At 46.2% G+C, this 19,774-nt stretch overlaps 1 protein-coding gene across 1 annotated transcript in view; it reads right to left on the minus strand.

Annotated features, from left to right (window-relative positions):
* Positions 1-19,774, minus strand: part of LOC140724386 (zinc-binding protein A33-like) — a 51,399-nt gene that overhangs the window by 4,486 nt on the left and 27,139 nt on the right. Inside the window, exons 2-5 of the mRNA XM_073038833.1 lie at positions 10,415-10,510; positions 9,776-10,009; positions 8,317-8,339; positions 8,111-8,229 (exon numbers count right to left, since the gene is read on the minus strand). Coding sequence (XP_072894934.1) covers positions 8,111-8,229; positions 8,317-8,339; positions 9,776-10,009; positions 10,415-10,510 — 472 coding nt within the window. The remainder of the gene's footprint in view (positions 1-8,110; positions 8,230-8,316; positions 8,340-9,775; positions 10,010-10,414; positions 10,511-19,774) is intronic.

The raw sequence follows: 19,774 nt of genomic DNA on the forward strand, positions 1-19,774 counted from the left end.
CTTCCACTCCTCCGGAACCATGCCAGAATCTATTGACTTTTGAAAGATCATTGCTAATGCCTCCACAGTCTCCACAACTACTTCCTTCAAAACACAACGGTGCATTCCATCTGGTCCTGGAGATTTATCTACCCTTAGACTATTTAGCTTCCTGAGTACTTTCTCTGTCGTAATTGTGACTGCGCACACTTCTCTTCCCTGACACCCTTGAGTGTCCGGTGTACTGCTGATATCTTCCTCGGTAAGGACAGATGCAAATACTCATTCAGTTCCTCAGCCATCTCCTTATCTCCCATTACAATTTCTCCAGCATCATTTTCTATCTGTCCTATATCCAACCTCACCCATTTTTTACTCCTAATGTACTTGAAAAAGCTTTTAGTAACTTCTTTGATATTATTTGCTAGCTTCCTTTCATAGTTCATCTTTTCCCTCTTAATGGCCTTCTTAGTTTCCTTTTGTAAGCTTTTAAAAACTTCCCAATCCTCTGTCTTCCCACTAATTTTTGTTTCCTTGAATGCCCTCTCCTTTGCTTTTACTTTGGCTTTCACTTCTCTTGTCAGCCACAGTCGCATCCTTTTTCCATTCGAAAATTTCTTCTTTTTTGGAATATATCTGTCTTGCACATTCCTCACTTCTCGCATAAACTCCAGTCACTGCTGCTCTGCCGTCCTCCCACTAGTGTCCCTTTCCAGTCAAATTTGGCCAGTTCCTCTCTCATGCCACTGTAATTTCCTTTACTCCACTGCAATACCAACACATCGGATTTCGACTTCTCTTTCTCAAATTTCACAGTGAACTCAATCATGTTATGATCACTGCCTCCTAACGGTTCCTTCACCTCAATCTCTCTAATCACCTCTGGGTCATTAGACAATATCCAATCCAGTACCTCTGATCCCCTAGTGGGCTCAACAACAAGCTGTTCTGAAAAGCCATCTCGTAGACATTCTACAAATTCTCTGTCTTGAGATCCAGTGTCGACCTGATTTTCCCAATCCACTCGCATGTTAAAATCCCCCACAATTATCATAACACTGCCCTTCTAGCAAACCTTTTCTATTTCCTGTTGTAATTTGTAGTCCACCTCACTGCAGCTGTTAGGAGGCCTGTAGATAACTGCCAACAGGGTCCTTTTACCCCTGCGATTTCTTAGCTCAACCCAGAAAGATTCTGCAACTTCCGATCCTATGTCACCTCTTTCTAATGATTTAATATCATTTCCATGCCACCCCCTCTGCCTACCTGCCTATCCTTCCGATACACCGTGTATCCTTGGACGTTCAGCTCTCAGAGACATGCATCCTTTAGCCACGTCTCAGTGATGGCCACAAAATTATACCTGCCAATCTGTAGCTGTACGACAAGATCATCCACCTTATTCCTTATGCTGTGTGTATTTAAGTACAGCACCTTAAGTCCAGTATTTGATACTTTTTGTTTTGATTGCACTGCAACTCATCCCAGTGGCTGCAAATTTGCCCCATCACCTGCCTGTCCTTCCTGACATCTTTACTGCTCAGTATCTTAGATATATTTCTGTTTTCCCTCTCCTACGCTCTATCATTCCGCTTTCCCATCCCCCTGCCAAATTAGTTTAAACCCTCCCTAACAGCTCTATTAAACATTCCCGCTATGGTTCAGGTGTAACCCGTCCTTTTTGAACAGGTAATACTTCCCCCTGAAGAGATCCCAATGATCCAAGAATCTGAAGCCCTGCCCCCTGCACCAGTCTCTCAGCCACGCATTCATCTGCCTGATCCTACTATTCTTGCCCTCGCTAGCACGTGGCACAGGTAGCAATCCTGAGATTACTACCCTGGAGGTCCTGCTTCTCAGCTTCATTCCCAATTCCCGGAAATCTCTCTTCAGGACCTCCTCCCTTTTCCTCTCTATGTCATTGGTACCAACATGTACCAAGACAGCTGGCTGCTCGCCCTCTCCCTTCAGAATATTCTGGACCCGATTCGAGACATCCCGTACCCTGGCACCTGGGAGGCAGCACACCATGCGGGTATCTCTACCAGGCTCACAGAATCTCCTGTCTGTTCCCCTGACTATGGAATCCCCTATGACTACCGCATTCCTCTTCCCCTCCTTCCCTCCTGCACAACAGCGCCAGGCTCAGTGCCAGAGACCCGGTCACCGTGGCCGTCCCCTGTCAGGTCATCCCCCTCAACAGCATCCGAAACGATATACTTGTTGCTGAGGGGGGCAGCCACAGGGGTGCTCTCCACTATCCGGGCATTTCTCTTCCTTCTCCTGCCAGTCACCCAGTTTTCTGACCCCTGTAGCCTAGGGATGACTACCTCCCTGTAGCTCCTGTCTATCACCTCTTCATTTTCTCTAATAAGCAGTAGGTCATCAAGCTGCAGCTCCAGATCCCTAACACGGTCTCCGAGGAGCTGAATCTCGGTTCACCTGGTGCAGATGTGGCTATCAGGGAGGCTGGAGGTCTCCTAGGATTCCCACATCTGACACCCTGAACAAAGCACTAACCCTGCAGACATGCTACCTATTTCTACAGGAATGAAACAAAGAAAGATAGCTCTACTCACCCACTTACTTCACCAAACACACGAACTTTTTAAACCGTTAGCTAATGTGCCCTGCTGTTCCCCCGTTCGTCCGGGCCGATTTGCCAAGGGAAGAAAAAGAGTCGGTGCCTCGCTCTCGCCTCTTCCCGTTACCGCCTAAGCCCGTTGAGCCAAAGCCCTACACTCTGCTGCCACCCACTCCGCTGCCCGCTGTATAGGGTGGTCATCTTTTTAAACTCTCCACGCTGTCCTGCGCAGTCTCGCCGTTCTTGTACGCAAAGTTTTTAAAAAAACTGCCTTCCTTCAGAATTTAGCTCCCACACCGCCCTTCTTGTCCCAATCTAAAAAAACACCTTCAGTCCTGTATTCATCAGCCTATTCCACACTGTCCACATGAAATTCAGCAAGGCCTCTGATGTCGATGATAGACCACACTTGGAGCATTGTCTGCATTTCCAGTTCCCGAATATGGGGAGGATGTCATTACACTGGACAGGAGGCTTCAGGAGGATGTTACCAGGACTGGGGGCTTGGGTTAAAAGCAGAGATTGGATAAGCTTTGGCTATTCAGCTGTAGTGTAGGATGTTCAGGTATGACCCCTTATCGAGGGAAATAATTCATAAGGAGCTTAAATAAAGTTTCTTTTTCCAAGAAATGTGAGTACAGAACCAGAGGCCTCAGATTGAAAGTGAGACGGGAAATTTTTCTGAGTGGTCTATCGGGTAACATTCTCATAGAGAGGGAGGTCGGTAAATGGAATTTGCCCTCAAACACTGTAGAAAAAGGTAAAAATAAAACATTTTAAAATAAATTTGGGCCGGTACACAGATGGGAAATGGTTAGAGGGAAGGGGGAGGCAAACACACACAAATGGGCCGTGCTCAAGAAGACATCTTAGTCTTGCAGATTGATGAAGTGGGCCGTGGGTTCAACATCCGTCAAACCCTCCCAGATCATCCTCCTGAGGAATCTCACCCCGGAGTCTGTCTGTGAAGTGTTGATGTGACGTCACGTCAGAGGGCAGCTTGGTGCCACAGAACAGACAGACTGGGTAAGGACGGCAGATTTCAATCCTAAATGGGAATTTGTGCCTATTTCTGTGGCCGTGTGTCACACTCTGATAGTGTATCTCGTGTGTGTGTGTGTGTGTGTGTGTGTGTGTGTGTGTGTGTGTGTGTGTGTGTGTGTGTGTGTGTGTGTGTGTGTGTGTGTGCGTGTGCGTGTGCGTGTGCGTGTGCGTGTGCGTGTGTGTGTCAAATTTCTTCGCATCTGTTTTAAATAGATGCCCCTCTATCTTGAGGCTGTGCCCTCTTGTCCTAAACTCCACCGCCATGGGAAACATCCTTTCCACATCTACTCTGTCTAGGCCTTTCAACATCCGAAAGGTTTCAATGAGATCCCCCCTCATCTTTCTAAATTCCAGCGAGTACAGACACAGAGCTATCAAACGTTCTTTGTATGATAACCCTTTCATTCCTGGAATCATCCTTATGAAATGAACCTTCTGCAATGCCAGCACACCTTTTCTTAGACGAGGAGCCCAAGTTCAATACACAAGGTGGGGCTTCACAAGCCTCAGCATCACATCCTTGCTCTTGAATTGAATACTTTTCTAAACCCCTTGAAATGAATGCTAACATTGGATTTGCCTTCCTCACCACTGTGTTCTGCAGAATGACTGCTAAGTCCATTTTCAACTCAGCTTTTTGGGTTTTCTCCCCATCTGAATAATAAATCTGCACATTATTTCTACGACCACAGTGCATGGCCATGCATTGTCCAACATTGTATATCATTTGTCACTTTCTTTCCCATTCTCCTCATTCAAGTCCTTGTGCAGCCTAACTGTTTCCTCAACACTACCGGCCCCTCCACCAATTCTGTATCATATGCAAACTTGGAAAAATGCCATCTACTCTAGGACATGAGGGTATGAATTCAGGATTGAAAGACGTCCTTTTCGAACTGAGATGTGGAGAAATTACTTTAGTCAGTGCGTGGAAAATCTGTGGAATTTGTTGCCACAAGTGGCTGTTAAGGCAAAGTCATATTTAAGGCAGAGATAGATAGGTTCTTGATTAGCCAGGGCATCAAAGGGTATAGGGTGAAAGCAGGGGAGTGGGGATGACTGGAAGAATTGGATCTGCCTATGACTGAATGGTGGAGCAGACTCGATGGGCCGAATGGCCTACTTCTGCTCCTGTATCTTATTGTCTATTCCATCAGCTGAATCTTGATATACAGCATAAAATGATGGTGTCGTAACACTGACCGCTGCGGAACTCAAGTCACTGGCAGCCAACCAGAAAAGGATCCCTTTACTCTCATCCGCTGTTTCCCACCAATCAGCCAATGTTCTAACAATGCCTGTAACTTTTCTGTAATACCATGGCCTCTTAACCTGGTTCCCACCTTCATGTGTGGCACCTTGTCAAAGGCCTCTTAAATTCCAAATATACAACATCCACTGCATCCCCTTTATCTATCCTGCTTGTAATCTCCTCAAAGAATCCCAACAGGTTTGTCAGGCAGGATATTCCCTTAACGAAGCCATGCTGACTTGTCCTATCTTGTCCAGGGTCACCAAGTATTCCATAACCTCATACTTAACAATTGTCTCCAATTTCTTCCCAACCACAGAGGTGAGGCTAACTGTCTATAATTTCCTTTCTGCTGTCTTCCTCCTTACTTAAAGAGTTAAGTGACATTTGCCATTTTCCAGTCCTCTGGCACCATGCCAGGGTCCAGTGATTTTTGAAAGATCAAACCTCTTTCAGAACACTAGGGTGCAGTTCATCTGGTCCGGGTGACTTATGTACCTTTAGGGCTTTCAGCTTTTTGAGCACCTTCTCCCTTGTATCAGTAACTGCACTCACTTCTCTTCCCTCGCACTCTTCAACACCGGGCACAGTGCTAGTGTCTTCCACAGTGAAGACTGGTGCAAAATATTTGGTTTATCTGCCATCTCTTTATCCCGCGTTATTATATATCCGGCCTCATTTTCTAGCGGTCCTATATCCACTCTCATCTCTGTTTTTTTTTACAATACTTGAAAAACAATTTGATATTGTTTGCTAACTTGTTTTACAAAGACAGGTGTGTAAAAAGGGCCTGAAGGATCATTGGAGACCAGAGTCACCCCAAACACAACCTGTCCCAGTTGCTACCATCCGGGATACGGTACCGCAGCATAAAAGCCAGGAGCAACAGGCTCCGGAACAGCTTCTTCAACCAGGCCAGCAGGCTGATTAACTCATGTGGAAACAACAATATTTCTATGTTATATGAACCAGCCTGTTGTACATATTATTCATTATAAATTACTATAAATTGTGCATTGCACATTTAGGTGGAGACATAACATAAAGATTTTTACTCCTCATGTATATGAAGGATGTAAGTAATAAAGTCAATTCAATTCAAATCAATTTCTTGTTTATTTTTCCCCTCCCAATCATCCTTTTAGTTCCTCTCTGTAGATATTTAATAGCTTTCCAATCCTCTGTCTTCCTACTAATTTTTGCTTAGTTGTATGCCCTCTCTTTTGCCTTTACATTAACTTGTCTTCCCTTGTCAGCCACGGTTTTACTACTTTGCCATTTGAGTATTTATTTATTTTTGGAATAAATCTATCCTCATCTTCCTCATTTTCCCAGAAACTGACACCATTTCTCCTCTGCTCTCATCCCTGCCAGCATCTCCTTCCAATTTGCTTTGGCCAACTCTTCTCTCAGACTGCTGTAATTTCTTTTACTCTGAAATACTACAACATCAGACTTTACTTTCTCCTTATCAAATTTCAAGTTGAACTCAGCATGTTGTGAGCACTACTTCCTAAGGTTTCATTTAACTACTCACCTCTGGTTCAATACATAACACCCAATCCAGTAGAGCTGTTCCCCGAGTAGGCTCAACGACAAACTGCTCTAGAAAGCCATCACATTGCATTCAACAAACTCACTCTCTTGAGATCCTTTACCAACCTGATTTTCCCAATTGACCTGTATGTTGAAATCTCCCATGATTATCATAACATTGTCCTTTTCATCAGCCTTTTCTATTTCCAGTTGTAATCTGTGGGCCTCAGCCCACTGACTGTTGGGAGGCCTGTATATGACTGCTGTCAGTGTCATTTTTACTTTTGCAGTTCCTTACCTCAACCCACAAGGATTCAACATCTTCTAATGCTATGTCATATCTTGCTGCTGATTTACCAGCAGAGCCACACCACCCCATCAGCCTTCCTTCCTTCCTCCGATACATTGTGTAACCGTGAACATTCAGATCCCAACTACAACCATCCTTCAGCCACGTTTCCGTGATGGCCACAACATCACACCTGACAATCGGTAATAGTGCAACAAGATCATCCACCTTATTTCTCATACTCCATGCATTGGGATATAACACTTTGTGTACTGTATCTGCTACCCTTTTTAATTCTGCATCCCTATTGCACTGATACTCAACCTGCTGGCTGCCATTTTCTCCTCTCATCTGTCCGCCCTATCTGACAGTCTGACTGCACGCTATCTTTGCATTTTACCATCAGTTCTATCGCTTCACTCCTCTTCCAACCCCTCACCCCACCAAATTAGTTTAAACCCTCCCCGACAACTCTATCAAACCTCTCTGTGAGAGTATTATTCTCCCTCGGGTCGAGGTGCGACCCATCCCTTTTGAGCAGGTCATTCCTCCACCAGAACAGATCCCAATGACCCAACAACCTGAATCCCTGTCCTCAGCACCATCTTCTCAGCCATGTTTATCTGTCAAATTATCCTGTTTCTACCCTCACCAGCACGTGGCACAGGCAGCAATCCAGAAATTACAACCCTGGGGGTGCTGCTTCTGAGCTTTCTACCAAGCTAGCCAGATTCTTTTCAGGACCTCTTTGCTTTTACTTCCAATGTCATTGTCACAAATTTACCAAGATATCCGGCTCTTTTCCCTCCCTCTCTAAAATGCTGCGGACACGATTCGAGGCATCCCTGACCCTGGCACCCAGGAGGCAACATACCATTCGGGTGTCCCGTTCACATCAATAGATTCTCATGTCTGTTCCCCTGATGATTCAGTCCCCGATCACGACCACTCCCCTCTTCTGCCTCTAACAACAGTGAGAGATGCTGATCCGGAAGGGGGAAGACCTGTGTCAGTCAGAGTCTGCACTCACAGGGCACATGAAGGACTTGTGTATTTTCCTGACAATCCCTGTCACCACACTGATACCTGCTTTTATTCCCTACAATATTATCATCAGTATTAAATTCCCAGTTCCTCTGGTAGATCCAACCTCATGTCCTGGTGTGTTAGTGCATTTGCCTGGGATTGACACACAGTGGTTCATCTGCCAGTCCCGTGTATTGGTTGTATTGTGACTCTGTGCTGGTGTGTTCAGGGGTCTGACATCTCCAGCTGACAATGTGACAGTGATGCCTCCCAGTCGGTGCGGTTGATGTGGAATAAGCTTCAGTTCCCCTTCAGCCCAGTATTACAGACAATCTTTGCCTCAAATTGGAACTAAATTGAGCTTCATAAACAAGGGGAAATGAATCTTTGTAAGTTTTACCTCGATTAATAGCATCAAGCGTTTCTCTCAGCACTGTGTTCAACAAATAGGGGTGATCGAATTTTTCAACCGGTAGGGTTTGATCTGTCATTGACAATTCCAGGACATCGTCACTGATTCTGTAAATATTAAACTGCTGGTTATAAATTGATATTCTGAACTATTTTACAAATCCATTCAGGGTTTCAGTAAAGAGCCTGTCCTACCTTCTGTTCCGACGAGCTTCCTCCTGAAATAAATAAAACACAAATCCGATTAGACTTAGACTTACTATCCACATCCTGAATTTCATCCAAATCATTACCAGGTGTTGAAAATTCCCACTCCCACAGTCACTCGCACACACGGACAATACAGAACCACGGGGTAAATGACATGGAAAGTTTCTGAATGTCAGACCATTACTGAGAGGATGAAACTTACAGGGAAGACAGGACAGGCTGTGCATTATCATCTGGATATGACGTCAGTGTGATAGGATGGAGGAATTTAAGATCAGTGATGTATGTGATTGTGTGCGGGTGGAGGAAGTACCTCTATTTATGGGGAGACTCGTGGGGAGATGTAATTCCAGATGGATTTTAACAAATTCCACAAGAAATTTAGTGAAGAGGATGTGGAACTTGCTGCCACAGGAGTGCCTGAAATGGAACAGCAGAGACTGACTGTAATGGGGAGGCTGGATAAACACGTGAGGGACCAGAGATTTCGGGGCACTGTTGCTGGTTGTGGTGAGTAGGTGGCAGGAGGACCGTGCAGAGGGGAAATTGAGAGGAGAAAATGGGCCGAATGGCCTGGTTATGTTTTGAACGATTGAACGTTCATTTGAATGTTATCTGTAAAAGTAAAGAGACAGTAATAGTTTCCCTAATCTGATGGAAACCGGATACAGAAGATAAGTCTGATGTGTGGGTCAAATTCTTTGTTCTCACTGATTGACAAAGAGAGCCTCACACCCACCGCACCAGACACACTCACAGCCTGTGACTGGAAATGGGAGTTAATGAGAGTTTTAGATAATATTTAATGTAGAATTAAGGACACAGTCAGCAGCTCTGTGTTATAATCAGAGTAAATAATTTCAGAGAAATTTGCATTCTGTCCTGGGATGTACAGAAGTTGTGCAAGTCCAGTTTTGGGAAAACAACAACCCTGAATAGATGCATCAATTGTCTGATGAGAAACAGTTTACTGTCATTTGTAAATGCTGTGTGTAGGAGCAACACGTCTGTTTTCTGTCTGCATTGTATTCTGTGTTACTTGTTTATTACGATAACCAGTCTGGTGAGTGGGGATGTGGTAAAAGTGAAGGGAATAAGTTGCGTATCTGTACTTTGTTCTGCACAGTTTTGAGCTGGGGACGGGCGGATCTCGTTCTGTTGTTGACTGCTGTGTTGCAGCTTACTTTACAATGAATTACCCTGAAGTTTCATCGCTTCAAGATTGTATTTTGCTAATGAAGGACTGAAAGCGTATCTTGGACATTTTGAAATGTCATTATTGGAGTGATGGGAGGGCGAATCATGCAGGTATAGCAACTTGTGTGAGGTCGCCAGCAGCGACAATTGATTTGTTAGAATTGGCCTCGGTGCTGTGTTTATTTCAAATATACCACTGTTCATTTAGTGCCCTTTGACAGAAACAAATTGAAATATAATCCCTCACCTTGAGAAACATCACACTGTCTTTTTGATCCATCTGTTCCTTTAACTTAGTGATTTCCTCCTGAATACTCCTTATATTCTCTTGAAGAGCTAGAAGATTTTTCTCCATTGGGTTGAGAATCCTCTTCTCTTCTTCCCTGAGATCCCTGAGTAAGCTCTGCTCTTTCTCAGTGATAATCTGACGCAGTTCAGCAAACTGGGATGTGATGTGGGACTGAAGGCTGTGTGACTGTTCCTGTTGAATGAAAGGTGAAGATTAATATACTGCATTGCTCTGCCCTGTTTCCTTTTGTCATTCAGTTCGGTCTATTGGAGTCCATTCTACTTCTGAGAGCATTCCCATCAACACCATTCCCTCACGTTTTCCTGAAACCTCACTTATTGACCCATAAACTCCCATCTGATTCACGCACACCCTCCCCACCTTTACAGGGTTAACGGTAATTAGCCATTCATCCGGCATGTCCTTGGGATGTGTCGGAGTCTCTCGTGGTCACAGGGAGAGCATGCAAACTCCACACAGACAGCAGCAGAGGTCAGGATCGAACCCAGGTCACTGGAGCTGCGATGCTCTGCTATTCTGCATTAAATGGAGCAAAACTCGACAGTAATATCAGAAATTCCGCTCAGGAAGCCTCACCAGAACTCCGGAAATCTTCTCTTTCTGTTGCTGCTCCTTTTTCTGGAAGACTGGTTTCTTTTTTGTGAGCGAGTCTAGGGAAGATTTTAGCTGATCCTGGAAGTCAGAGAGTCAAGGAAATAGAAACAAAGATGCATCAAAAGAAACAGGTGATCAAACCCGATTATCACACAAAATACCGGAGGACTCAGTGAGTCAGGCAGCATTTATTCAGGGGAAATAAACAGTCGGTGTTTCGGGATGAGACCCTTCATTAGGACTGGGAAAGAATGGGACAGAAGCCAGAATTAAAAGGTTGGGGACGAGAACCAGCTGACAGGTGACGGGTGAGACAACGTGAGGGGGAACGTGGGGGAGGGTGATGAAGTGAGAAGCTGAGAGGGGACAGGTGGAAGAGGTAAAGGGCTGGAGAAGAAGGAATCTAATTCGAGAGGACAATCGACCATGGAAGAAACGGGAGGAACTGGGCTGTTTGCGGCCCTGAATGGTGACGAGGGAAGAGGTTAGGAGTCAGGTGTAGCACTTGTCCCGCTTGCAGTCGTCAGTGCCAGGAGGGAGATCAGTGGGGAGGAGCGAGTGGATAATGGAGTCATTGTACGTAACTTACGATCCTTACAGAGCGTGGAGAGTTGTGGGGAGGGGTGTGTCTGGGCTGTTGGAGGGAGAGATGTGTTTGGTTTTAGAATCCCGTTGGAGATGGCGGAATGATGTGTTCGATGTGAAGGCTCCTGTGGTCCCAGGCAGAAGAATGGAGGATAGAGTGAAGATCAAATTCGGGTTAGTTTTACCTTGTAGATTTTAACAGCTTCTTTAATCGGCTTGAAGCGGTGCTCTCTGTGTTCCTCCGCCACTGCACAGACCAGACAGATCAGTGTCTTGTCCGTTTCACAAAACAGCTTCAGTTCTTCCTCATGTTCCTCGCAGTGACGTTTACTTTCCTTCCCTTTCGGGTTCAGGCTTAGATTCCGAACTTTTTGTGTCAGATTTGCTAAGGCCCGATTCACCCTGAGGGTGCGGTCAGCAAACACCTCTCTACATTCCGGGCAGGAGTTTCTCTCCTCCCTTTCCCAACACCGTGTGATACAAGAGCGACAGAAGTTGTGTCCGCACTCCAGTATAACCGGATCGATGAAGAAATCCAGGCAGACGGGACAAATCACCTCCTCGCTCAAACTCTCGGCCTGTCCTTTCGAAGCCATGTCAACTCCCGGCACTTCCTGATTCAGAATGCTTTCACTTTCGGGGAGCTGCTGATCCCCTGCAGTACCGCGATTGTCCACTACGCGCGCTGCAGACTCGGGGAATGAACATTATGTTGCTCTCTGAGGGAGGAATTGTATCTATATCAGGGAGGGATCAGAAACAGATTAAGCATGTCGGAACAGTCTCGGGGAATGAACATTCTGCTGCTGGATGTGTTCGGTGGGAAGTAATAGTGGTAATTTCCATCGCAGGGTGAGATCAGCAACACATTAAACAGATCAGAACAGAAATGAAAACTCGGCCACGGACTGCCTGAGCCCGGCTCCGAAAGGAGCGGCGTTGGGCCTGAGGTTTGCAACCTCGTCCCGAAAAGTGGCAGTGCACAGAAATGTCAAATGAACCTCCAAAGGCCTCATCCCTGAGATCGGAAGGACCTTCCCCTGGAAGACGATTGAAGTCGTGCGGAGAAAGGAGAAGCCACAGTGCTGTTGGCGGCCTGTGTCCCGGTAGGCGTGATGGGCTAAAGAAGAAGCAGAACAGAAATAAAGCCGGAGAGAAGAGCCTGGTTCAGTCTGAGGCAGGACTGAAAGGGACTAGTTCTGAAAAGAGAGGCACAAGAGACTGCAGATGCTGGAATCTCGAGAAACAAACTCGAGGGACTGAGCGGGTCAGGCAGCATCTTTGGAGAGAAATGTAAAATCGACTTTCAGGTCGAGATCCTTCAGCTGGACTGTCTGAACTCCAAATCTCGATTGCCATTTCCCTCAGTCTAAGGGTAGATAAATCTCCCAGACCAGATGGAATGCACCCTCGTGTTCTGAAAGAAGTAGCTGTGGAGATTGCGGAGGCATTGTGATGAACACACACAAGGTGTTGGATTCGGCCCGGTACATCCCGGGTGGATCCTCCCAACCACTGAGCACATCGACATGAAACGCTGTCGGAGTAGAGCAGCATCCATCATCAGAGATGCTCACCACCCAGGCCAGGCTCTTTTCTCGCTGCTGCAAACAGGCAGAAGGTACAAGAGCCTCGGGTCTCGCACCAGGTTCAGGAACAATTACTACCCCTCAACCATCAGGCTCGGGAACAACACAGGATGACTACACTCACTTACCGTCCATTGAGATGCTCCCACAACGAATCATCGTAACAAAATGAGTGAAATTGGAGGTGGTTTGACTGAGATGGATCGCATTGGGCCTGTCTCAGAATTAGAGAAGTAAAAGGGACAGGCTCAATCTCACAGGATATTGTCAGGGTTGGGCAGGAACAGCAGCACTTGTTCAAGTATATAAAAATACAGGTGAGAGCAGATACAGGACCGATAGAAAATGATGCTGGAGAAATTGTAATGGGAGATAAGGAGATGGCTGAGGAACTGAATGAGTATTTGCATCTGTCCTCACCGAGGAAGATATCAGCAGTACACCGGACACTCAAGGGTGTCAGGGAAGAGAAGTGTGCGCAGTCACAATTACGACAGAGAAAGTACTCAGGAAGCTGAATAGTCTCAGGGTAGTTAAATCTCCTGGACCAGATGGAATGCACCCTTGTGTTTTGAAGGAACTAGCTGTGGAGATCGCGGAGGCATTAGCAATGATCTTTCAAAAGTCACTAGATTCAGGCCTGGTTCCGGAGGACTCCGCTATTTAAGAAGGGGGCAAGGAAGCAAAAAGAAAATCATAGACCTGTTAGGTTGACATCGGTGGTTGGGAAGTTGTTGGAGTCGATTGTCAAGGATGAGGTTACCGAGTACCTGGAGACATATGACAAGATAGGCAGAACTCAGCATGGTTTCCTTGAAGGAAAATCCTGCCTGAAAAACCTAGTGCAATTTTTTGAGGAGATTACAAGTAGGCTAGACAAGGGAGATGCAGTGGATGTTGTGTATTTGGATTTTCAGAAGGACTTTGACAAGGTGCCGCAGATGAGGCTGCTAAACAAGATAAGAGCGCATGGAATTACAGGAAAGTTACATCTGTGGATAGAGCGTAGGTTGAATGGCAGGAAACAGAGAGTGGGAATAAAGGATCCTATTCTGGTTGGCTGCCGGTTACCAGCGGTGTTCCACAGGGGTCCGTGTTGGGGCCCCTTCTTTTTACGTTGTATATCAACGATTTGGATTATGTAATAGATGGCTTTGTGGCTAAGTTTGCTGATGATACAAAGATAGGTGGAGTGGACGGTAGTGCAGAGGAAACAGAGAGTCTGCAGAGAGACTTGGATAGATTGGGAGAATGGGCAAAGAAGTGGCAAATGAAATACAATGTTGAAAAGTGTATGGTCATGCACGTTGGTAGAAGAAATAAATGGGCAGACTATTATTTAAATGGAGGGAGAATTCAAAGTTCTGAGATGCAACGGGACTTTGGAGTTCTCATGCAGGATACCCTTAAGGTTAACCTCCAGGTGAAGAAGGCGAATGCAATGTTGGCATTCATTTCCAGAGGAATAGAGTATAGGAGCAGAGATGTGATGTTGGGGCTCTATAAGGAACTGGTAAGACCTCACTTGGAATACTGTGTGCAGTTTTGGGCTCCTTATTTAAGAAAGGATGTGCTGACGTTGGAGAAGGTTCAGAGAAGGTTCACTGGAATGATTCCGGGAATGAGAGGGTTAACATATGAGGAACATTTGACCGCTCTTGGACTGTACTCCGTGGAGTTTAGAAGAATGAGGGGGGACCTCAGAGAAACATTTCGAATGTTAAAAGGCATGGACAGAGTGGATGTGGCAAAGTTGTTTCCCATGATGGGGGAGTCTAGTACGAGAGGACATGACTTGAGGATTGAAGGGCGCCCATTCAGAACGGAGATGCGAAGAATTTTTATTAGCCAGAGGGTGGTGAATCTGTGGAATTTGTTGCACAGCCTCGGGGTAGGGGGACCCCTTTCAAAACAGAGATGCGGAGAAATGTCTAGATAAGGCGTGGTGAATTTGTGGAATTCGTAGCCACATGCAGCTGTGGAGGCCGGGTCGTTAGGTGTCATTAAGGCGGAGATTGATAGGTTCTTGATTGGACATGACAGCAAAGGCTACGGGGAGAAGCCGGGAACTGGGGATGAGGAGGGAAAAAGAATCATCTGTGATCGAATGGCGGAGCAGACTCGATGGGCCAGGCGGCTTAATTCTGCTCCTGTGTCTTATGGTTTTATGTTCTGACTGAAGGGCAGAACAGGCGCAAGGGGCCGAATAGCCACGCCTCCTCCTGTTTCTTATTTTATAAAACACGAGTTCCGCTTTGCGCCTTGTTCTCCCTTGGCCTTCAGCCGGTGGATTGAGCAGGGGAGCGGTGAGAGCTCCGGAGATCCATCAGCAGCCGCTGTGGTTATTTCATGTTCATGTTATTAATTGCTAATTATTTATATTTGTATTTGCACAGTTTATTGTCTTCCGCACTCTGGCTGATCATTCACTGATCCAGCTGACACTATTCTGTCGATCTTTTCTGTGTCCGCAGCAAAATGCTTCTCGGGGTTGTATGTGGTGAGTTATCCGTACTCTGATAATAAAATTTACTCTGAAGTTTGAGTTTCGGGGAAATTCCTTCGATTCCGAGAACAAACTGTGACTGACATCTCCAGCTCCCTGTAGCAGCCCGTCAGTCACACTTACAGCCAATCAGCGGCACTGCTGGGAGAGTCTTGTTCCTATTGGTTGAGGAGTGCCAGTGAATGCTGAATGTTCGGAGCAGTCCGAGGTTTGGAGCTGAGAGCGAGTGGACCCGGGGAGAGGCCGGAGATTGGGAGCTAAATTTCGGGTAAAGGCTGCAACACCGGCCGGGTGAATCCTTCCCGTGGCAGAGATTCCGTGAGATGTTTCAGCTGCACGGAGGGTACCGGGTCTTTTCCTGCCGAGAATCAGGGGCCTGTTGTCGGGAGTTTCCTCTCAGACCTGTTTCCTGTGGCTGGGAGCCCGGATCTGACCCGCAACAGCAGCCGATGGATCTCCGGTGCTCTCACCGCTCCCCTGGGTAATCGGACGGGCTGAAGGCCAAGGGAGAACAAGGCGCAAAGGTAAATTCGTGCTTTCGAAAATAAGAAACTGCAGCAGGCGTGGCCATTCGGCCCCTTGCCCCTGTTCTGCCTTTCACTCCGATCATGGCTGATCTTTGACCTCAGCGACACTTTCTTGCAACGTTCCCATCTTCGCTGAGCCCTTCAATATTCCTTGTGAATTTAGAAACCTTGTGGGGAAAAAATCCAAAGATTTGCCGCACTCCTCATTTAAGTCCTGTCAGATGACATCGGATTCTGAGTCTGTGACCCCTTATTCAACACCCAGTGAAGAAAAACACCATTCCTGCCCCACCCTGTCAATACCCTGTGAGACTGTGTCTGTCTCAGTCAGACCACCTCTTATTTCTCTAATTTTGAGACAGGCCCAGTCAAAGTGTAATCTCTCTGAGGACACTACCTCCCCCCCCCCCCCCCCCCCAAAGCAATCTCTGAAACCTTCTCTTCATTCCCTTCATCCCACAGGCTGACTCCGGGAGGGAGACCAGACCTGTGCACAGTGTTCCATGTACGCTCTCACCAGGACCCCATATACCTTCAGAGGAGATCTTTATTCAAACCTTCCTTCCCATTCAATGCTCTTCATTTAATATCGAACTCAAACAGTGAACAGACACAACACAGCCTCAGCCATGAATTTAAAGGGCAGGTTTTGCAACAGTTTGAGCTTCATACCGGGGCCACGGAGCAAGAAGGGTGTCACAAAGGGAGGAATGTGGGAGTGTTGTATGTCTGAGCCCAGCTGTGTGTGTTTGTGTATCAGAATCAGGTTTAATATCACCGGCACATGTGGTGAAATTTATTGTTTTGTGACAGCAGTACATTGCAATACATAATAATAAACGTATAAATCACAATAAGTATTTACAAAAGTAAATTCAAAACGTATTGCAAAACCGGAGGGAAAATACAGAGGAAATGTTCTTGAGTTCATTGTCCATTCAGAAATCTGATGGAAGAGGGAATGTGTCCTGAATGTGTCCTGGATGCTGTGGAGTCCAGTGCCCATGAAGGAGCTGGCTGAGTTTACAACTTTCTGCAGCATTTTCCGATCCTGTGCAGTGGCCTCTCCATACCAGGCAGTGATGCACCCAGTTAGAATGCTCTCCACAGTACATCTGTGGAAATCTGCAAGTGTCTTTAGTGACAGACCGAATCCCCTCAATCTCCGAATGAAATATAGCCGATGTTGTGCCTTCATTGTAACTGCATCAATATGTTGTGCCCAGGATAGTTCCTCAGAAATGTTGACAGGCAGGAAATGGAAACTGCTCACCCTTTTCACTTCTGATCCCTCGATGAGGACTGGTGTGTGTTCCCTCGAGTTCCCCTTCCTGAATCCACAATCAATTCCTTTGTCTTCATGATGTTGAGTGCAAGGTTGTTGCAGTGACGCCACTCAACTTGCTGATCTATCTCACTCCTGTACTCCTCCTCGTCACCATCTGAAATTCCAGCAACAATAGTTGTGTCATCAGCAAGTTTACAGATGAGCCTAGCCACACAGACGTGGGTGTAGAGAGAGTAGAGCAGTTGGCTGAGCACGCATCGTTGAGGTGTGCCAGTGTTGATTGTCAGCAAGGAGGAGATGTTATTTCTGATCCACACAGACTGGAGTCTCCTGGTGAGGATCCAGGTGCAGAAGGAGGTACAGAGGCCCAGGTTTTGGAGCTTGTTGATTACAATTGAGGGTCTGATTGTGTTGAACGCTGAGCTGTAATCATCAGCCTGACTTGTATATTGCTATTGTCCAGGTGATCTAAGGCTGAGTGGAGAGCCAGTGAGATTGCATCTGCTGTAGGTATATTGTGGCGATCGGCAAATTGCAGTGGGTCCAGGTCCATGCACAGACCGGAGTTGAGTCTAGTCATGACCAACCTCTCAAAGCTCTTCATCACAGTAGATGTGAGCGCCACTGGGTGATAGTCATGGAGGCAGTTCACCCTGTTCTTTTTGGGCACCAGTATGATTGTCACCAGAGTGTGTGTGTGTGTGTGTGTGTGTGTGTGTGTGTGTGTGTGTGTGTGTGTGTGTGTGTGTGTGTGTGTGTGTGTGTGTGTGTGTGTGTGTGTGTGTGTGTGTGTGTGTGTGTGTGTGTGTCCCTTTAACTGTACAATTTAAAATCTACAAAGTAAATTTATTATCAAAGTTTAAGCATGTCATCATGCACAATCCTGGTTTCATATTTTTGGGGAAAATTCAGGAAATCCAAGAGCCATAATAGAATCACTGACAGACTGACCCCAACAGGACGGACTAAAAACTTAATGCAAAAGACAATAAACTGTGAATATAAAGGAAATAACAATAATAAATAAATGAGAAATAAAGATGAAGAACATGAGATGAAGGGTCCTGGAAAGTGAGTCCAGAGGTTGTGGGAACGGTTCAGTGAAGGGGTTACTGAATTTCGGTGAAGTTATGCCCTCTGGTTCGAGAGCCTAATGGTTCAGGGGTAGTCGCTGTTTCTCACCTGGTGGTGTGGGCCTGAGGATCCTGCACCCTCTTCCAGATGGCAGCAGTGAGAAGAGAGCATGTCCTTGTTGGTGTGTGTCCTTCCTAATGGATGCTGCTTTCCTGTGACAGCACTCCATAGAGATGTGCTCGGTGGAGGGGAGGGTTTTACCCGTGATGTACTGGGACGTATCCACTACTTTGTGTAGGATTTTCCTTTCAAGGGTTTGCTGTTTCCATACCAGGCCACGATGCAGCTACTCTCCACCGCACATCTGTAGATGTTTGTCAAAGTTTTCGATGTCATGCTGCAGCTTTGCAAACTTCAAAGGAAGGAGAGGCACTGCCGTGCTTTCTTCGTAATTGCACTGAGATTAGATTATGAGGACACTCAGTCCGTTTATTGTCACCTTGGAAATTTTCACCTTTTATTGTTTTACAACATTGAGACAGAGTGGATTTAGATTTGTTTTATTCACACTGATCAACAGAAATAAAAACTCTCTTGTGTCAATGTGAAAATAGATCACCAAAAAGTGAAAAAATTAATTACAAATATAAAATAGAAAATAATATAATTCAATACAATCTGTATCATTGGACATGAAGCTCCCAGCTATAATCTTCCTTCGGCCACCATTCAGTGATGCCCACAATGCCAATCTGTAACTGTGACACAAGTTCATCTCCCTTACTCCATGTATTGCTCACATTCAAATATAAAACCTTCAGTTCTGTATTCATCACCTTTTTCATTTTCTCACCCTTTTGCATTGCAACTCATCCCGCCCACTGAAATGTTGCCCTATCGTCAGCCTCTCGATGGTGGCAGTCTCACTACACACTGCCGCTGTTTGAAAACTAACAACATTCTCCTCAGCCCATCACTCCACTTCAGATCTGCTGCCAAATTAGTTTAAAACCTCTCGGACAGCTGTAGCAATCCTACCCGCATGGATATCAGCAGATAATGACCCTCCCCACCGCCCGAGTTCAGGTGTAAACAGTTCCTGTTGTACAGGTCCTATGTTCACTAATGATCCCGGACCCTGCCCCTCCGCACCAGTTTCACAGCCACACTGTCATCTGTCAATCATCCTGTTCTTACCTTCACTGGCCCGTGGCTCAGGCAGAATCGAGGGATCATTACACCTGAGGTCCTGCGTTTCACTGTTCTACTTCAGTCCCTAACATATCTATTGCGATATGCACAAATATTTCTGGTGGCCACAGTTGCCGGCTCCTTCTGCTCCCTCCCCTGTGTGATCAATTGGAGACCCCTCGGAGGTCATTGAAGTAGCTGCAGACGTCCAACAGCGGCCTCGATAACCACCTGCTGAGGCTCCCTCTGCATCGGCTGTTGTTCCCACGCCCGGAGGGGCCGGGACGGAATGGCTCCCTGAATTAACACCTGTTAGCCGGGAACAGACACGGCAGATAACAAAATCAAAGGGAATAAGATCTGAGCCAGCAGATAGATCTTTCGGGGAAATTTCAGACAGTTTCCCGGAATAATGGTGAGAGATATTCCAATTTCAAAGCCCTGGACCCCAGTGAGATGTGGAGACTGATTAGTAATGCTTCTGACCCGCTAGAAAAACCAATGGCGTTCCATAATTGGCTCACACAGACTTGCCAAACTCTCCAGACCCTGACCGGGGACTTGTGCCACTCCTCAGGGTTA

This window comes from Hemitrygon akajei, unplaced genomic scaffold (assembly GCF_048418815.1).
Source record: "Hemitrygon akajei unplaced genomic scaffold, sHemAka1.3 Scf000201, whole genome shotgun sequence".
Taxonomy (NCBI): Eukaryota; Metazoa; Chordata; class Chondrichthyes; order Myliobatiformes; family Dasyatidae; genus Hemitrygon; species Hemitrygon akajei.